The sequence below is a fragment of the Botrytis deweyae genome, assembly GCF_014898535.1.
Source record: "Botrytis deweyae strain B1 chromosome Unknown BDEW_018, whole genome shotgun sequence".
Lineage (NCBI taxonomy): Eukaryota > Fungi > Ascomycota > Leotiomycetes > Helotiales > Sclerotiniaceae > Botrytis > Botrytis deweyae.
The window spans coordinates 91,887-109,650 of record NW_024066225.1 but is presented as its reverse complement, the minus strand read 5'-3'; the positions used below and the strand labels follow the sequence as shown (position 1 = coordinate 109,650).

General features: G+C 42.5%; 5 protein-coding genes across 5 annotated transcripts; 2 read left to right on the top strand and 3 right to left on the bottom strand.

Moving 5' to 3' along the window:
- Positions 1–1,036: 1,036 nt before the first annotated feature.
- EAE98_007529 (uncharacterized protein) lies at positions 1,037–3,980 on the bottom strand (the record flags this gene model as incomplete). The annotated part of the gene is made up of 3 exons (XM_038955152.1): positions 1,037–3,602; positions 3,681–3,904; positions 3,963–3,980. The coding sequence occupies 3 exons, from the start codon at positions 3,978–3,980 to the stop codon at positions 1,037–1,039; spliced, it is 2,808 nt and encodes a 935-aa protein (XP_038808330.1).
- Positions 3,981–5,175: 1,195 nt separating this feature from the next.
- On the bottom strand, positions 5,176–6,019 carry EAE98_007528 (uncharacterized protein; the record flags this gene model as incomplete). The annotated part of the gene is made up of 2 exons (XM_038955151.1): positions 5,176–5,710; positions 5,829–6,019. The coding sequence occupies 2 exons, from the start codon at positions 6,017–6,019 to the stop codon at positions 5,176–5,178; spliced, it is 726 nt and encodes a 241-aa protein (XP_038808329.1).
- Positions 6,020–7,205: 1,186 nt separating this feature from the next.
- On the top strand, positions 7,206–8,911 carry EAE98_007527 (uncharacterized protein; the record flags this gene model as incomplete). Its single annotated transcript, XM_038955150.1, has 3 exons — positions 7,206–7,358; positions 7,449–8,621; positions 8,672–8,911. 3 exons carry the CDS (start codon positions 7,206–7,208, stop codon positions 8,909–8,911), a joined length of 1,566 nt encoding a protein of 521 aa, XP_038808328.1.
- Positions 8,912–11,844: 2,933 nt separating this feature from the next.
- Positions 11,845–12,791, bottom strand: EAE98_007526 (uncharacterized protein; the record flags this gene model as incomplete). Its single annotated transcript, XM_038955149.1, has 2 exons — positions 11,845–12,481; positions 12,622–12,791. 2 exons carry the CDS (start codon positions 12,789–12,791, stop codon positions 11,845–11,847), a joined length of 807 nt encoding a protein of 268 aa, XP_038808327.1.
- Positions 12,792–15,495: 2,704 nt separating this feature from the next.
- EAE98_007525 (uncharacterized protein) lies at positions 15,496–17,148 on the top strand (the record flags this gene model as incomplete). Its single annotated transcript, XM_038955148.1, has 1 exon — positions 15,496–17,148. One exon carries the CDS (start codon positions 15,496–15,498, stop codon positions 17,146–17,148), a length of 1,653 nt encoding a protein of 550 aa, XP_038808326.1.
- Positions 17,149–17,764: the final 616 nt, after the last annotated feature.

The following is a 17,764-nucleotide window of genomic DNA, read 5'->3' as shown; positions in this document are numbered from 1 at the left end:
ATCAGTATGTATATATGTATGTATATATGTATGTATATATGTATGTATATATGTATGTATATATGTATGTATATATGTATGTATATATGTATGTATATATGTATGTATATATGTATGTATATATGTATGTATATGTATGTATATATGTATGTATATGTATGTATATATGTATGTATATGTATGTATAGGTACCTATATATGTATACATATAATCTTACCTCACGTATCAATATAAAGTTTCCCCGGTCCATCATAGGTACACACATGCACAAGAACTTTCAATTCAATCCAATCCGATTCATTTCATTTCATTTCCATCTCCCTCTGCATACCAAAAATCCAAATTTTCAAATTCTCAAAGTTCAACACAATGCCCTCCTCCCTCCTCTCCCCTACCAACCATACTTACTCACCAACCACACTCACCCACCATACCTCTCATCCGCAACATAACTATATACTTAAATCAGCGTACCTAATCTCTCTCTGTACTTGGAAAAAAAAGGCCCCCAAAATCTTCAAACCTCACTCCTACGCCCCCGCCCCCGCCCCCGCCTACAATCCTACCGACCCCAGATTTCACAATTCCCGCTACCTTCATACCTACATGCCACATACCACGTACCACATAATGCTAATACGAATAATAATGCTCAGCTGCCCAGACAAATGAAATTACAGATAGGCACCCGTGAATCCTTCGCTCCCTATGTCCAATGTCCACTATCTTTGCCGACCAAATGTAATGCGATATATGCATAGAATACCAAACCAGCTGTCGAGACCACCAACACCTCATTGAAGTTTGGAAAATTGCCACAGAGATGTGATATTACCCAATGCCAAAAAAAATTCTTATGTGCAATTTAATTCAATTTATCTATTTAAAGATTCCACAACAGTTCCTTTTTCCCAGGCTCGTGAATAAACACGTCATGTGAAACTAATAACGCCATTTTACATCCATCCCAAACTCACCCCATCGGCCATCGATCGATAAATCAATCTACTCATTTTGGATTCTTCCCCTCAAAAGCTAAGCGACCCCACCTTCCTGTCCTTCGATTCCACCCATACCACCCATTTGTACTTCCGGTCCACCAGTCTCTTCACCCTTCTCAATCTTTTCGGCTTTAACATCCACACCTCTATTAGCTACTTGCTCTACACCCGCAACCAAGGTATCGTAAGGTCCCTCTCGAATTTGTACATCTCCATCTCTCTGATCTCCTTTCTTTACTTCTGTGGCAGCCGCACCCTCTAATCCACCATCAACATCAACCTTGATCTCTCCATTCTCAATCTTGAATCCTGGAGCTACCTCCGTCTTGTTTTCTCCTTCCTTCTTAAGTTCCGCTTCCCTTTGAGCTCCCACTGAATTATTAACCAAAGGTGTGGTGTCATTGAAAATTCTCAATAACATAGCACTTCTATCCTCCTTTGCCAACATCAAATTAAGCGAATGCATACTTCTCCACAAAGGAAGGACCATTCTCTCGGTGAAAGCATCTTCACCTTCACCTGGCTCAATTCTCAAAACACAACATCCCATTCCGATATCTCTTACTCTTTCTCCAATCTCTCCAAGTTCCTTCCACGAATCGCCTGATACTTTAGGGAACATCTCAATCAAGAGAGTACGAAGAGTCTCTTTCTTAGACAAATTGACAACTCTTCCCTCTCCGACATACCCTTGAAGAATTGGCATACCTTCAGATTGAATACGCCATCTGCAAACACCTTCACCTTGTACATCTTGTTTCATGAACATCTTGACACCAGCATGGATGAACTTTATTCCCTTGCCTTCATTCTCGCTTAAGATATCTCTAATCAACGCAGTTGTGTAGTAAATGGTCTTGGCTGGTTCACCAGTTGCATTTCTAACCAAGAATCTATCTCTTGGGAACTTCTCACTCAATTTGTAGAACGATTCAATATCTTGAACTTGAGAATGGTCACCGGAAATGTATTTGAATGCCTCTTCAAATGCTTGATTTTGACCGTACTTATTGAGAAGTTTCTTTGGTGGAGCATCGGCTCGTTGATCGCCTGGACGAGTTGTGAGGTCCAGCTCTGCACCTGGCGGTGGTGGGTAATGTTCTGTACGACCCTCAGTGGGTGCATGGATTTCGGTATCTTCCGTCTTTAATTTTTTGTTCTCAATAGCGGCATCCATTTCAATGTCTTCGATCTCCGAGGCAGGACGCTTAGAACCAACGGTGTGTGTTGCGTCAGATCCAGGTTGTTCTTGGTTTTGACGTGCTACAGGTGTAAGTTCGTCGAGAGTGGATGTGGTAGGGTGAGTAAGTTCATCAGCTGCCTCAATTTTTGGTGCGACAGTCTCACCATCCTTTGGAGCAGGAGCAGACTCGATCTCATCAACAATTGCTGTGATGGGAGGTTTTGGTGCAATTTTTTTGTTTTCCGATTCTGGCTTTGCCTTGAACTCTGCTTGTTTCTCCAAAATTGTGATGAAGAAACCACCAGTATCTTGCAAATGCGCGTAAACACGCATGCATTGATCCAAAGGAACACTTGACATGGATTCATCAGTTGGTGGAAACATTCCCTCAACCAATCTACCAGTCCAGTCATCTTGACCATTTTCTGCAATGAACTTTTGTAATTCAGCCCAGGATTTCCAAACACGACCTTTCTTATCCATGACGGTCCAAGTCTTCAAACCTGGTCTTCTCTTGAGTAAAGGTAATTGATCATCGCTAGATACCAATTTAACCTTCTCAGGTCCACCGCATCTTTCAATAGCGGAAGCAACGACTGCCTCGTTTTCAATAGGATTCATACTACAAGTAGAGTAGACAACACGTCCGCCAACCTTGAGCATTTGAAGAGCTCTAACCAAAATGCGAACTTGTGTAACATAAAGTCCAAGTGCATTACCTGGATTCCAATCCTTCCACAAATTGACATTCTTTCTAGTTGTACCATCTCCAGAGCAAGGCACATCGGCCAAAATTCGATCGAATTTGAGGTATCGGTTGGTCGCTGGGTTTTCTGGCGTAGGTGGAAGCTTGATTGATGGAAACATAGTAGCATCATGATTAGTGACGATAAGATTGGGGGATGAAAGTCGTTTAAGTTGATGAATCAACATGTGACTTCTTTTGTAGTCGGCATCGTTGGCGATCAATAAACCTGTAGCTCTTCCATCATCACTTGGATCAAGCTCCAATTCTGCGTCTGCGCTTCCGTCTCCTTTCAAGACTGCTTGAACTCTGGTTTCCTCTCCATGATGTACCATTTCCAACAATTGAGCCGCCTTACTTCCTGGTGCAGCACACATATCCAAGACTGTCATGCCAGGTTTCAAGTCCATAACCAAAGGTGGAATCATACTGACAATCTCCTGTCTACTGATATTTCCGACGCTGGTTTCTGAAACCAAGAATTTCTGGAATTTGGCAAAAGGAGGAGATTTTCGGATGACAGTTTTCGAAGTCTTCATCGACCATGCGAGTTCATCAGGATACCATGGAACTGGCATTGGAGGTTCAACCGGACTACCATCGAATTGCTTGATTTCCGAAATTTCGGGAATGTATCGTTCTTTCAATTGTTTTTGAACCGCTATTGCATGACTATAAAATGTTAGAAAAGTGTACCAGGTCAAGCATACCAATTTCATGAATTCATATTCAAATAATTGATTAACATACCCTTTTGACCCCGCAAATCGAAAACTATTTGGCAATTCTCTCTTCAACGCTCCCCAGAACTCTTCTTTCTCTGCCTCTTCCAAATTCAAAAGATCATTATAATATCTCTCGAATTTCTCGTTGGATTTTGGAACTTTCTCAAAGCTGCATCGAGTGTCGACTTGATTGTCTCTTGATCTTCCACCATTTCTACCACCTCGTCCTCCTCTGCCGCCACGACCTCCCTGTTAAACATTAGATATTTTGATTGTATCAATTGAAAAGTGGGAGTTGAAAGCTTACCTTTCCACGTTGACCCATTTTCAATTAATTGGGTTGATTGAAAAATGGATTTATGGAAAATATTGAATTTGCGCAAAATCAAGCTATGTCTTTCAGTCGCAAATAATGATAAAAATTAAATGCTGAAGGTCAGCGGAACAATTGATAATCCGAACATCCGAGATCACCCCTAGTGACAAACCAATCATATACATGGATATTTATTCACATCAACTCCTTGGTGATCTTAGTAGTAAAGTTGATAATTAGTTACCTAGCTAGAAGTCGAGTCCTAGCTGGAAGGTGAGTAGATAGATAGATGCTCGCCATGGCATTTGAGGCTCCCTTGCAATCAAACTCATATTCAAAAGAGTTCTTCATCTGACATTCACATGTTTGACTTCATCTAATTACTGAGCAATTCATACAGTCCCTTCATCTCATCCTGAACAGGAAGAAAGTCCACAATCAAGACTACATCATAACAATTATACCATGGTAAGATCATTCAGCATGGCAAAACTTACATGAACAACATAACAAGAAATCCATTCAAAATACAAAGCAAATATGGATACTCCTATCAAATCATATTTTCAACACTTTTCAAAGCTATATCACATCCCACAGAGAGAGCTAAAGAAGAAAGAAGAGAGGGGGAAGTGGTACTGGTGAACTAGAAGATTAGTGTCCATATATGATCGATAATTTAATTTGACATGGCATTAAGAAGAGTCATGACCTGGACAGAGGTGAGGAACACACTTGGTATGTGACTGAAGCGGAAATCAGTGGTGAACAACTTACAGACTGGTGAATCATGGAGAGTAGAAGATGAGAGTGGGAGCAGGGAAGTCTCGATGATGAGGTTGAAGGTTTCAGGATGTTTGTATCCCGCTTCTCCAGATAACCTATAACACAGATGATATTGATAATCAGCCCTTAGGCTAGCTCGGGAATGACTAGAAAGGAGCTTTTTATAAGCTTGTCAGAGAGTGAGCCTAAATTCTTAAAACTGTAGTATAGATCTTATTGCAAAGCTCTGAAACTATCAGAAATATACAGAACAAGAAATTTGATATCAAATTTCGTGTCTAAAGGTACTGCCTCCTGGAAAGCCAAAATAGACAATCTCATCCTCAGTCTTTCTTCCGTCCTATTACGCCTTCCCCAAATATGCAATTGTCCCAATAAACTCCCTAGTTATTAACACCAAATCATCTGTCCAGCTCCATTAAACGCACAATCTGTAACTGGCATAACGACCAGCAGTTTCCGACTTTCTGATAATCTTCACGACCTGCCCTCTTCTCAATCCCAAATATTTCGCGACTGGATCGGCAGCTTGAATACGTGGAAGTTGAGTATCCTTCAATCTATATCTTGACAACAGCTTGGCCCTCTCTTCTCTACTCAATAATACATGCTTGGGAACCAATTCATGATGTGTAATATTGACAAGTAAATCTTGCTCGACGAAAGTCTCGATTCTGGTCTCGGATGCGACAGCGGGAATAATCTTTTGAGCGGGACCTGATGGTGCAACAGGTGCGATGAGAATTCCAGCCGAGAAGTTGTGCTGAGAAAGATGCTGGGCGAATGTTCGCATTTGTTTGATTCCAATGGAAACATCAGTTACCATGAGAAACTCAATCCAAATAGTACCAATTTCTGAGGTAGTTGGGTTTGGGTTCTCTGCGGTGGGCGCAACTGCGTATTTGGCAATCATAGCTTCACTTGGGGTTGCGGAAAAGTTCATTTGGCGACGACTAAGGAGGTGAATTGTTAGTCCATAAGATTAGAGAAGATATGCCATGCCAGACGGAGATAGAAAAGCCAGTATGTGTCAAGAAAGTTTACTGAGATGAGAAATAAAAGGGCGCATACTCAACACTTCCATCATTACTGGTGAACTTGCTCTTGAATGTATCAAAGCTCATGTTGACTTCCTCTTCAGCGAGAAGGTAACCCCGATCCTGAACCATCTCGTGTACAGTTCTATAACATCTCCATAGCTTTGCGGCCTCTCTATCAATTCCATCCCGTTGCTTTTGCGCGCGATCTTCGTCGTCAGCCATTTTGAAGATTTAGGTAGTGGGTAGAAGAAGGAAGGAAGATTAAATTGCAAGATCCCAAGATAATCGCGCAAAGAAGAAGAATCTCGTCCTACAAGAGATTCTGGAATGAGACAAGAAGAGGATTGTGGGAAGTTGATTGTAGATTGACTTGTTGATGGAAGTTCAGATTCAGTCAAGGGCCCTTTGTAAATATTTTGACGCTAGTGGCTCAAAAAAAGTTCAAGCAGACGTGAACTGCAAATGTATGGGGAAGTCACATGATGCTTGAGGCTGAATGAGGCTGGGTTGAAGCGACTTGCTGAGTGGCTGAGTGGCTTGTTCGAGTGCTATACAGACTATAAAGACATCCCGAGGTCTGTACCATATTGTAAAGTATTGTAACTGTACTGTCTCTGTACTGTCTCTACTGAACTTTCAACTTTTGTTGGACACAGGTTGATTCATATTTGCTTATGGAATGAGTTATGTGATTTCTCTGGGTGATTCTCTAAAGTACTAGGTAGTTGAATTCTGAATGGGCTCTTCTTCTTCTGGCATCTGTTCTCCTCGACTAGACCCCCTTTGACTACTGGGGGTCTAGACTACTTACTTACCAGTAGGTATAGATCCTCAATTGAGTAGCCTTGCCTGGTAGACAAGCTCTATAAGACCAGTGGACATCAATGAGACAATAAAAGACAACCAGACAACCAGACAACTATGACCTTCAAGGTCACCGTACTATCCTCAATTGCTCCTATGCTTTTACGGAGGACCTGGACAGAATCGACTCGGAAGTCAATACTCATTCCTGACTAATCATTCCCCCAATCTGAATTCAAGTTAATTCAACACTCCGGGCACAATCAATAATAATACAGCCAATACAGCTAATACAGCCAATAGAACCCCGAGAGCCAATTAAAAGCTTACCTGTCATCCCACAACTTAAAAAAAGAATAATTTACTAATATAAATCTTTCCCTTAACCTTGTCAAACTAACTTATAAACTGTCTACCGGAATAACCTCTACCTTTTTCTTATATTCATACTTATTTTCTATACCTAAGTACAGATATAAAACTGTGTCCTTTTCCCCAAAGTGACATATTCTTCTTTTCTTTTGGTGTCGAGTTAATTGAGCATTTACTTGTTCATTCCATTTCCAGTAGCTTGTCATAATCCCACCAAAAAAAAAAAAAAATTATGGCTGATACCAAATCCTCTCCTCCTGCGACCAAGGTCGATGAGGGAGCCAAGAAAGATGTTCAAACCAGACCAGTCAAGCCAGATGAGGCTGCATTCAAGGCAAAGTTAGCTCAAGCCGAGAAGGATCACAAGCAGAGTCAAGAAAAGGCTGTAAGTAAAAACCCTACATTGTTTCTTTTGGCGCATCGGCATACTGCATTGCATTGTTCATTACAAAATATCTAACATGAGTTCATGCAGGCTGCCGCAAAAGCAAAATTGGACGTTGCGCAACCAAACAAGAACAAGAACAAGGACTCTCCAGCTGCCAAACGAAGAAATGATTTAATCAGTCAATTGAAGGAAATCAAGGAACAACAAGGTGCTGGAAAGGCTGGCCGTTTACAAGTCTTTGATCAAATCAAGAAGATTGATGAACAAATCAAGGCCAAGGTTAACGAACAGAAGGTTGCCAAGGGAAAGGTCGGATTCAAGAATGTCGATGAATTGGACAGAGAAATCGACAGATTACAAAAGCAAGTTGATGCTGCCACCATGAAGATCGTTGATGAGCGCAAGACTCTTACCGAAATCTCCAACCTTCGCAAGCAACGTAAGGGATTCGCTGGATTCGATGATACCGAAAAGTCAATTGAAGCATTAAAGGCCAAGAGAAAGAATCTCCAAGACTCCCTCGACGATCCAGAAAGCAAGGCATTATCCGAGAAATACTCGAAGCTTCAAGGTGAATTGGATATCTTGAAGGCCGAGCAAGATGATGCTTTCAAGAACTTTGGTGCCCTCAAGGCCGAGAAGGATAGACTCCAAGCTGAGCAACAAGAGAAATGGCTCGCTTTGAGACAGATCAAGGATGATCACTACCAAGCCGTCCGAGCTGCTAGCAACTACGATTACAACCAACGTCAAAAGGCTCGCGAGAGATCAAAGCTTGAGTGGGAGAAAAAACAAACTGAGGCAAAGAAGGAACGCGCTCAGAAGATGCTCGCAGAGGCCAGTGACCCTGCCTACCTTGACGAAATTAGAAACGCCGAATCAGTTCTCCGATATCTCGACCCAACTTACACCACAACCAAGGCACCTTTACAAGCTCCTTCTGGACTTGAAGCCGCCGCTGGACGTACTGTTGATGATTCTGGACTCAAGGGAACTAGAGTCTTGAAGAAGGAAGACCGTGAGGAAGATTTCATGAAGGGAACTGGAGGCAAGAAGGGAAAGAAGGGTAATAAGAGAAATGCTGCAGCTACTTCTACCCCTGCTTCAACAAAATACAGTTGCCCACCAGCTGTTATGGAGGATCTCACTAAGATGGGAATTGACCCACCTTTCAGCGCTGCTGATGTTCCAGCTGTTACCGAGAAAGTCAAGGCCAAGTTGGCTCACTGGAAGGAGGACCAAGCTGCTCAAACTAAGCGCGTAAGTTTTCTTTCACTAAACACTTGACAATAAGCTAACAAGCGTACTAGAACATCGAGAAAGCCCAAAAGGAAGTTGAGAAACTTGAAGCCGAAGAATCAGGAGCTGCAACTCCAGCTTCAGAAACCCCAGCTACTAATGGACATGGTCATGGTGAAACTAAGGCTACTGCTGGTGCAGATGAGGGTGGATCTGTAGCTAACGAAGTCGAATTGATCAAGGAGGGTGAAAAAGATGCAGCTGCTGATGCAACTGCCGCCGCTAAGGAGGATGCTGAGGAAACTTCTTAGATTACCTACAAATAAGTTATTGTCTTATATCACTGCACTTAAATGTGTGAGGGGTGGCAAGGGGTTGAGGGTTGGGGTTGGGAGTTGGAGGAAGTGCATAGTTGGGAGGGGGCAAGGAAACATACACAGGTCTGATCTAATGAATTTGATGGCCTAATGCGTGGATGAACTAGTGGATGGATGGTTAAGGATAGACGGAAGTTGTTGATACGAAACAAAAGTAAAATTCGTTACATCAATATTTAATCTTTTTCCTCATTACCTTGCTTACATAATTCTTTGCTCTGATTTCTTGTTGTTTGTTTCTCATTCAATTTAATGTCTTATTTATATCTAAATGTATTTCTATATTTACATACTCCACCTCCAACATCAACTTCTACGAGACGAGACGATTTGATAAAGAATCGAGAGATAGAAGAGAAGAGAAGAGAACGGAATAGAATAGAATGGAGTTATATAAAATATATACATATACAAACACTATACTATATCGTGCTACACAATACAATATTATCATTCTGCTCTCTCTTGACCTCCTTTCATTGTTTCATTCATTCTTTCCTTCCTTCTTTCCTTCCTTCTTTTGCTGTAAATGTCACCTGATGAATTTGGATTCAAACAGGGATTGGAAATTCGTTGCAGAATGGAATAACCTTATACGGAGCAGAAGATGTTGTTGAGGGGTGAAGAAGGGAGGTGGAGGAAGGGGGGAGTAGGAGGGGAGTAGGAAGTGGGGATCGGAGAGAAAGGGTAAGAGGATGAGAATAAAATTGAGACTTGGAGATGTGAAGAATGTGAGATGGATAGAGAGAATTGTGTTTTGTCTTGTTATTTTGGTGTGTATGATTGGATGATTGGATGATTATATAAGAGCGAAAAATTGAAAGCATAACAGCATGAAGGGATTGGGAGATGGGGCCGTGAAGGAATCCGGAATGGAAGAGTATGGAGCGAACGGATGAATGGATAGATGGAATCACTGCGGATATGGCTACAGCGGTGAATATGGATGTAGATGTGTGCTTGATTAATATGAAAAGCTTGTGGTTGATAGTACTTGATCCGATTCGGGGAGTTGGGTGAAGCGATATCTTTGGGTCTTGAGTCGTAGAGCGAGACTCAAATAGTGCGTGAGAAGTGCGTGAGGAGGGAGAATAGACAAGAAATAGAAATTAGAGAGGAAAGAGGGGAGAGAGAATATATGAAAGAATTAAGAGTTCATCTGCTATAGAAAACTTGATGTTGGCTATCGAACAATTAGTCCACAAAGTATGGCAAGGAATATGGAATGGAATAGGAGCTTCAAATCTATGGATGGAGAAATCAAATCATATTACCTATGTAGATGAGAAATTGACAGTGTGTTTTATCTGCTCTGGTCTGGGTAGTATGGTAAGATTTTACATCTCATTTACATGTTTGAGAATTGTTTATAGGTAGGTAGGTAGATACCCAGTAGGCAAGTTAGCTTGAAGAGATGCTCTGAACAAGAATCTCAAACCCCTAAACACTCTGACACAAACCCGAAAGAAGAGATGGGCTAATCAAACCTGATGGCATAGTACAATCTTTACAATATCATTCATGCTTCCTGCTTCCTGCTTCTTGCAGCATAGAACCCCACGGGCCCACGCTTCCCTCCCCCCCTACCTACCTACCTACCTATCGAAAAGTAAAAATACTAAGAAATAAATAATGATGATGTGTTCCCCAAGCCGTTTCATATATATTAGCGCTGCGGAGTGATAGACAAACCTGTGGAGGCGATCCGGAGAAGTGGATCTTGGATAGAAAGTAAGATCTTCCATCATTGATGAATGGAGAACGGTGGTAGAAATGAATGGAGCAGAAAGAATAGAGAGGTAAGAATGGTGTATCTAATCTATACTATACTGATATTTGTCACCTATCAGAGTAGCATTGAAGAGTCGCCATCTGTGACGTGGTTATTCCGTGATGCGTTCGTGCGTGAGCTGGAGGTGTTTCTTCTCTGTGAAGATTTCGGAAGTGATTTGGCGATTGGACGATACATGAGTACAAGCACAAGCACCAGAATCCGATTATGCCAGCCAGTACAATTTACTTTTGACAATTTTTCATCATTGATAATATGTACAAGTACGAATGAATGAACAAATGCACAAACTAATCCAATCCCACAAGCTTCCTCCCGAATCCATAAAAATATCAGTCCATCAAGCCAATACGAAATGCATATGAAATGCAAACCACCAAAAAACCGACAAAGATCCACCTTATCCCACCAAGGTCCAAAAGCAGACGGGTAACATAACCATGACTGACGCTAATATGCTGGATAGATAGATAAGATATAATGCCTTGCCTAGAAGGAGATAGATAGATAATTTGCTGCAACTAGATAGAAATGAATGCACCAAAGCAGAAAAGCCAGACCCGTACCGATCTTTGCGTCGTAAATTTCATGAAAGGTTCGTAGAGACGTGTCGTGTCATGTTATGTTGTAGTCGTAATGATTGTGAGAAGTGTGAAATCGTGATGAGATGAGTTGAGATGAGATGTATGGTCTGATGGGTGATGAGATAAAATGATATAATTGTATTGAGGTGTAATGTGATATCCAACAGAGTATATTCCGAAATCGTGAGATGGTATGTACAAATGAGATAAGTAGACTTGATAACCTGAGGATAATAAGACGTCGAGATAAACTTTCGACTAAAATCCAGGAATCCATGATGATCATCCGCTTGAAACCAGGAGATGATGCCAGAGTGGCTATGCTAGCTAGGCCTGACTTTTGGCCTCGATAACTTCAGCTGTGCCTGGTATCATTAATCCCTACCCATGGAATTGTAATAATCATACACGCACAGCTGAAGTCATCTGTTCTTTCTTCAATTTTGTTTTCTCCTCCCTTTGAAAACTAATCATCATCATCATCATCAATCTCAATAAGGGGCAACATATGCATATCCTGGCGTAGGAGCATATTGTGGAGCAGCCCTCGAGTTTCTATGTGGATTATGTGCAGGCGCCATATGTGGACCTCCTGGTGGCGGCGGTGCAGTCATCGGTCTATTTCTTCCTTCAGCCCTCATACTATCTCTTCTCTGTCTCTCGACATGTCTTTCTCTGTCATTAGCTGGCGTGCCAATCCTCCTCTGTTCTCTCCTCCTATCTCTCTCCCTTTCTTCTCCTCCATCCGATACAGCAGGCGTTGACCCTCTTGGTGGACCAGGCTCACTTAATCTGACTTTCCTTCCACCACCACCACCCAATGCTGATAAAGGTGGGTCACGAACACCAGGTTCTTCATCGCTGGGTAAAGTTAATTCAACTAAACTGAAGAAATACTCGAGGACTTCCGGGTAGCGTTGTACGCTTGCGCGCCAATCTTCGTCAATGCCGCGTTTGAGTTCTGAATCGGCTGCTGCAATTTCAGATGGGTGCGGACGTGCGTTGTAGTAGTAGGCTGCTCGTTCGGTTATGCGGTGAATTTGGGCGGCATGTTCGTCTTTACGGCGAGTGGTGAGGACACTGAAGTAGGAGAGGATGTAATCTTGTGCGTGGCCGCGGACCCATGTTCTATTTGGAGGATGAGTTAATGGGTGAACTGGAGGTGAACAATTGATCCATATGGATGTTGTGAGATGACAATGATGTAGGGCATGAACCAGAGGGGTGTGAGATGGTGAACGAGAGGTAGAGGAGACAAGAGACGGTACCTTATATCGTTGTAAACACTAGTCATCATTCTCTGTTCAGCCTGCCTCACAGCGACGGTAAGGCCATTCGCTTCGCACTCGCATTTTGCGATAGCTGGCTGAGAACATATGGCGCAATCGGGATCCATGATCTTGAGGTTTTTGTTGTTTCTGGCGTTCTTGATTAACATTATGAAGGGGTATCATCTGGTTTGGGTGAGGGACAGTAGACAAATAAAGGAACCAATGTTCAAGTGAAGATAAGTGAGAGAGACAGAAGAGTGAGGGGGGATTGAGGCTCAAAGAGAAGAGGGTATATGTGTAGGGATGAGGAAAGAAAGAAGAGTAGATGTTTGGTATCAGAGAAATGGGAGGCAATTGAAAGGATGGAGGGGGGAAGATGATCCCATGCTATATGATGGGTTGAGAATATGGGGACGAACAGTGTTGTATCCTACTGTATGTATGTGTATATGTATGTAGGTATTGTAATAGGTATAGGTCGCTTGACTGACAAGACGGAAGTCGAGATCTTGGGGGAATGGGGATACCTATCCAAATATCGTATCCTCTGGCTCGCTGGCTTGCTTTGCAGTGCAGTTCGTGTGGGGTAAATGTAGGGAAAATGATATTCGAATCAATTGAAGTGATCTCAAAGTTAAACTAACCTTTGTAAGTGTATTCCCCTCTAAAGCTCCCCTCTTCAATTTGATGCAGCGAGTCCGGATCGTAGTGTACGATCTGAAACGATACTATATTATGCTATGCTTGCTTGCTGGCTCCGGAACTGCAGATTTCCACGGTAGAAAGATCACGCTACGCAAATTTCTGCACCATTCAAAATGAAAAGATTAGAATAGTAAAGATATGAGGTGTTAAGGAAACCAAAACAAAAAGAGAATCCCCACGCTTAACACTTCTGCTATCGTGAAATCGTAAGATCAGGTAGTAGATGTGTACGGACGGGGGAAGGGTAAGGTATGTGGTATGTATGTATGTACTGAGTGACGGACGGGAGATAGGAAAGGTGGTTTTGATTAGATATGATGGGACAGGAAGAGACGGGTAGTTGGCATGAGAGAACGGGAGTTCTTTTTAGAATTCAGAATTCAGACGACGAGAGACTTTACCGAGATTTGACAACAAAAAGATGCTAAACGGGAAGGGCGAGTGAGGAAGAGGAAACGGAAACGGAGGAGCAGGAGGAGAATGAGAAAGGGAAAGGGAAAAAAGCGAGATGTCGTTATTAGAGTGATGTGCAAGCTTGTCTGCAAGTTCGGCGTGTCGGTTGATGGTTGTGGTCGTGCGTGTGGTTTCGATTTTTTTGGGTGGGGAACATTTTGGGTGAGAATCGTGAGGTGCATGAAGACCATGAAGAAAGATATGAAAAAGAGAACTAGTTTGCTATCTAGCTACCTGATTCCTTCGTATGAAACCGTATGTATACCTGATACTGATTTAGGTCTACGACATACCGAGTATAACAAACATAATGCCACTTATTCCACATATCACCACTTGCACAAAAAATCACCGTTTGCCCTTTTACTACCTGATCACCTACCATCTACCTGGAAAAAGATTAACTTGTACCACTTCACACAATCGACGCCCCCAGAAACTACCAACGCAGAGTGGCATATGTGGATCATACGCGAGAGGCGACTCAGGCGCGAGGATACCTTCAACCCTTCAAAACCCAAGATCAAGTAAGGCATTGATTTGATGATTTGACTACATTTGCTTGATTACATACCAACCCCATACCAACTCCGGGAAAAGAATGTAAGGTAAATCATCCTGATTAGTAGTAGGTTGGATCATATATAGTAAGTGTCCTTCGAATAAGCATATCCGTAGGTCAGTAAGTGTTCCAAGTGTTAACATTTCAGCGGAGTGTGCAAGTTGTCGTGGCTCGAATGCTTTGAGGTGACTTGCATCTCGTGGTTAGAGAACCAGAGGCGAAATGCATGGGTTGTTGGTCATGAATCATGACGAGATATCCGATTGCCAATGTCATCAACTACAACTCCTTTGTATATAGATAAAAGATAATGCCTCGAAAATGGGTACCCGTGGACAGGAAAGGAAGAACCTGAATGAATGTAGCTAGATAAGGTAAGCATTAAAGTGAGTATTGATAGTAATTTGATACTGTTGTTTTGCTTTGGGACTTCGGAGGTTCTGGACCAGAAAGATTATGAGGCTATCTTGAATTCGTAGCATAGCCAATAGAAGATGACTATATGATTTGGCTGCATACATGCAACCCAAGTCTTTTTCATTCCTTCCCTCACAACTAAGGCTTTTGGGCGCAGATCAAAAATTGGGTGGTTGGTAAAAAGATGGAGGGCTGCTGGAAGTCACATCTACGAAGTACATAGGTACACTCTACAGACAGAGCACTCACCGCTTGTTCGCAGAACCGCAGAATTGCGTCGAGAGAGGGGAAATCGAAGGTGGGGGATAAGAGGAAAGACGAAGCTTAAATTCTTAGATTGTACAATCGTGTGTTCGAACTTCGTACCGGTATCGTATGTTAAAGGTATATTATGTTTCCGAGGTACCGTACGTCAAGAATGGTTAATATGAAGATATATATCATCAGACGATGTCAAACGAAATCATATGAATAGTCCGAATACTACCGAGATCGAATTAAAGGGGCACAAAGATTAAAGTACCTACCTACTAGGTAGGTACCAGTATGTATTTTCTGAACATTCACTCATTTCACGCTTCTTCAATAGATATCGGGAAGTCAGAAATATTTACCGGTAAGTTGGTGTTACGGTGACCGAAAATTTCATTATTTGCATCACAATATCAAAAAAGATCTCCAGCTTGCACAGCTGCATACATATATCTGCAACCCAGTAATTGACATCGTTCGTTATGCCTCCACGTTGTTCGACTGTGCAAGGCACGTTGACACCTTTTCTGTACCCATTCCTATTTTCGAAGACATCTAGGTTGATCCACCGCAATCCTCGAATATACATCAACGCAGTCCGAAGACAAAGTACCTTATCTGAAGAACTCGCCGCCGAATCCCCGGCCGAAGAATTCGATCGACTAAATCCTCCTCCCTCTGATTATTCTCGAACAATATTTGCGGATAAAGCAAAAATAGATGTCTTTGCAGGTGCTGGTGGACATGGATGTATTTCTTTTCTGCGAGAGAAGTACATAGCTGCGGGACCTGCGAACGGAGGTGATGGGGGTACCGGTGGAAACATTTATATACAAGCTGTGCGGGGAGAAACAAGTCTACATAAACTTGCAAGAAGAAGGAATTTAAAAGCTGGCAGGGGAAAAAATGGTCAAGGGAAAACGAAAGGTGGAGAGAGGGGCACTGATATTATCATTGAAGTTCCTGTAGGTACTATTGTACGAGAGCTAGATCGACATGATCCTGCAGCCATTGAGGAGGATAGAATAAAGATGGAGGCAGGCAAATTGGATGGGCATGATTTAGATGGACCTTATAAATGGGATCGAGAAAGATGGTTACTATACCCAGCTATTACACCTGAAGAGATCTCTACTGCCGAATTCCCTTCATTACCAAAGGCAAGGAAGTCAAATTTAGCTGCCGCACAAGTGAAGGGTCCCATTTCCTTAGATCTTTCCATGCCCATGGAACGACCATTGCTCTTGGCCGCAGGTGCTGTAGGGGGTTTGGGAAACCCACATTTTGTCACAAAACAAGTACCAAGACCAAAATTCGCAACCAAGGGTGACTCTGGACTACGAATTACCTTGGAGCTCGAACTTAAACTTCTCGCCGATGTTGGGCTCGTGGGACTTCCTAACGCTGGAAAGAGCACTTTACTACGAGCTATGAGCAACAGCCGAACAAGAGTCGGAGACTGGGAGTTCACCACATTGGAGCCGAATATTGGTACTGTAATTATTGATGACAATAAGGGAAGACCTTTGGCTCAATCACATTACGAAACCGGAGAACCAAGAACAAATTTTACCATTGCAGATATTCCTGGCTTGGTCGAAGATGCCCATTTGGATCGAGGTCTTGGTATAAGTTTCCTTCGACATGTTGAACGAGCTCGAGTTCTCGCGTTTGTTGTGGATCTTGGGAGAGGCAATGCTGTCGAAGCTTTGAAAGGCCTATGGAGAGAGCTTGCGGAATATGAACGGATGAAGATTGAAGAGGAGAAAGAGAAGGCCAATCCAGTTGTCGAATGGACTCCCTTCACCTCTGTCGAAGATGCAGTGGCAAATCGATCCGAAACAATCGTGGTGAACAGTGGACCTACCTTCGAGAACCCCCTCGCACCTAACCTCCCGTCAATTTCCAACAAACCTTGGTTTGTCGTTGCTAGCAAAGCAGATTTGCCTGGTACTCAGGACAACTTTCAACAGTTGAAGTCGTACTTGAGGGAAGTCGCAGCGGGAAACGAAGAGCATCCTTCAAGGCAGAATAATCCATGGAAAGGAAAAGTAGAGGCCATCCCCATCAGTGCGATTAACGGACATGGCGTTGAGAAGATTACTGAATGGACCATTGGTCTTCTTGACGGATGAAGTACTTACGGATAGAGGCATGTATAATATTATGGTGCATATTAATGATCAATTCATGTACAAAGTTCTATTGATTCCCATTATCTATTCTCATATCAATATCAACCTGATCATATACATCTGTTCCTGTCCGCATACATCTTTGACGTTTGACATAGTGGGGTATATCTAACGGCTACTTTCACTTGGTATCTGTCACAAGTGGCGTATGGTCTGATCCCAAGCGGGGTTTAAGCTCCAGTTATGCTTCCATCTGTACTTTCGTCACTCACATCGGGAAATTTTCACGGTTGGGATGAGACATTGGAGCGGTAGTGATGCTGTGGCCCGTTCCTGTGATACCATCTTCTTCAACTCCAACGAACCTTTCGATTCCCAATATAAGATGAATTGATTTGTACAAGTGTCGGCGGGAGGAAGGAACATTCTTCCTAAATTCCTGTCTCAGATCTCAAAGTCTAAACCTCCCGTCGGTGGCGTTCTTACCCCTTGAGTTGTATTCTAGAATCGATGATTCGAAGCTATCCATACACGAAACGCTGGATGGAACTTTGTTCTTCCAACAAAATTCCCCGCAAGACTAGACGATCTGTAACCACTATGAGTACTGAATCAA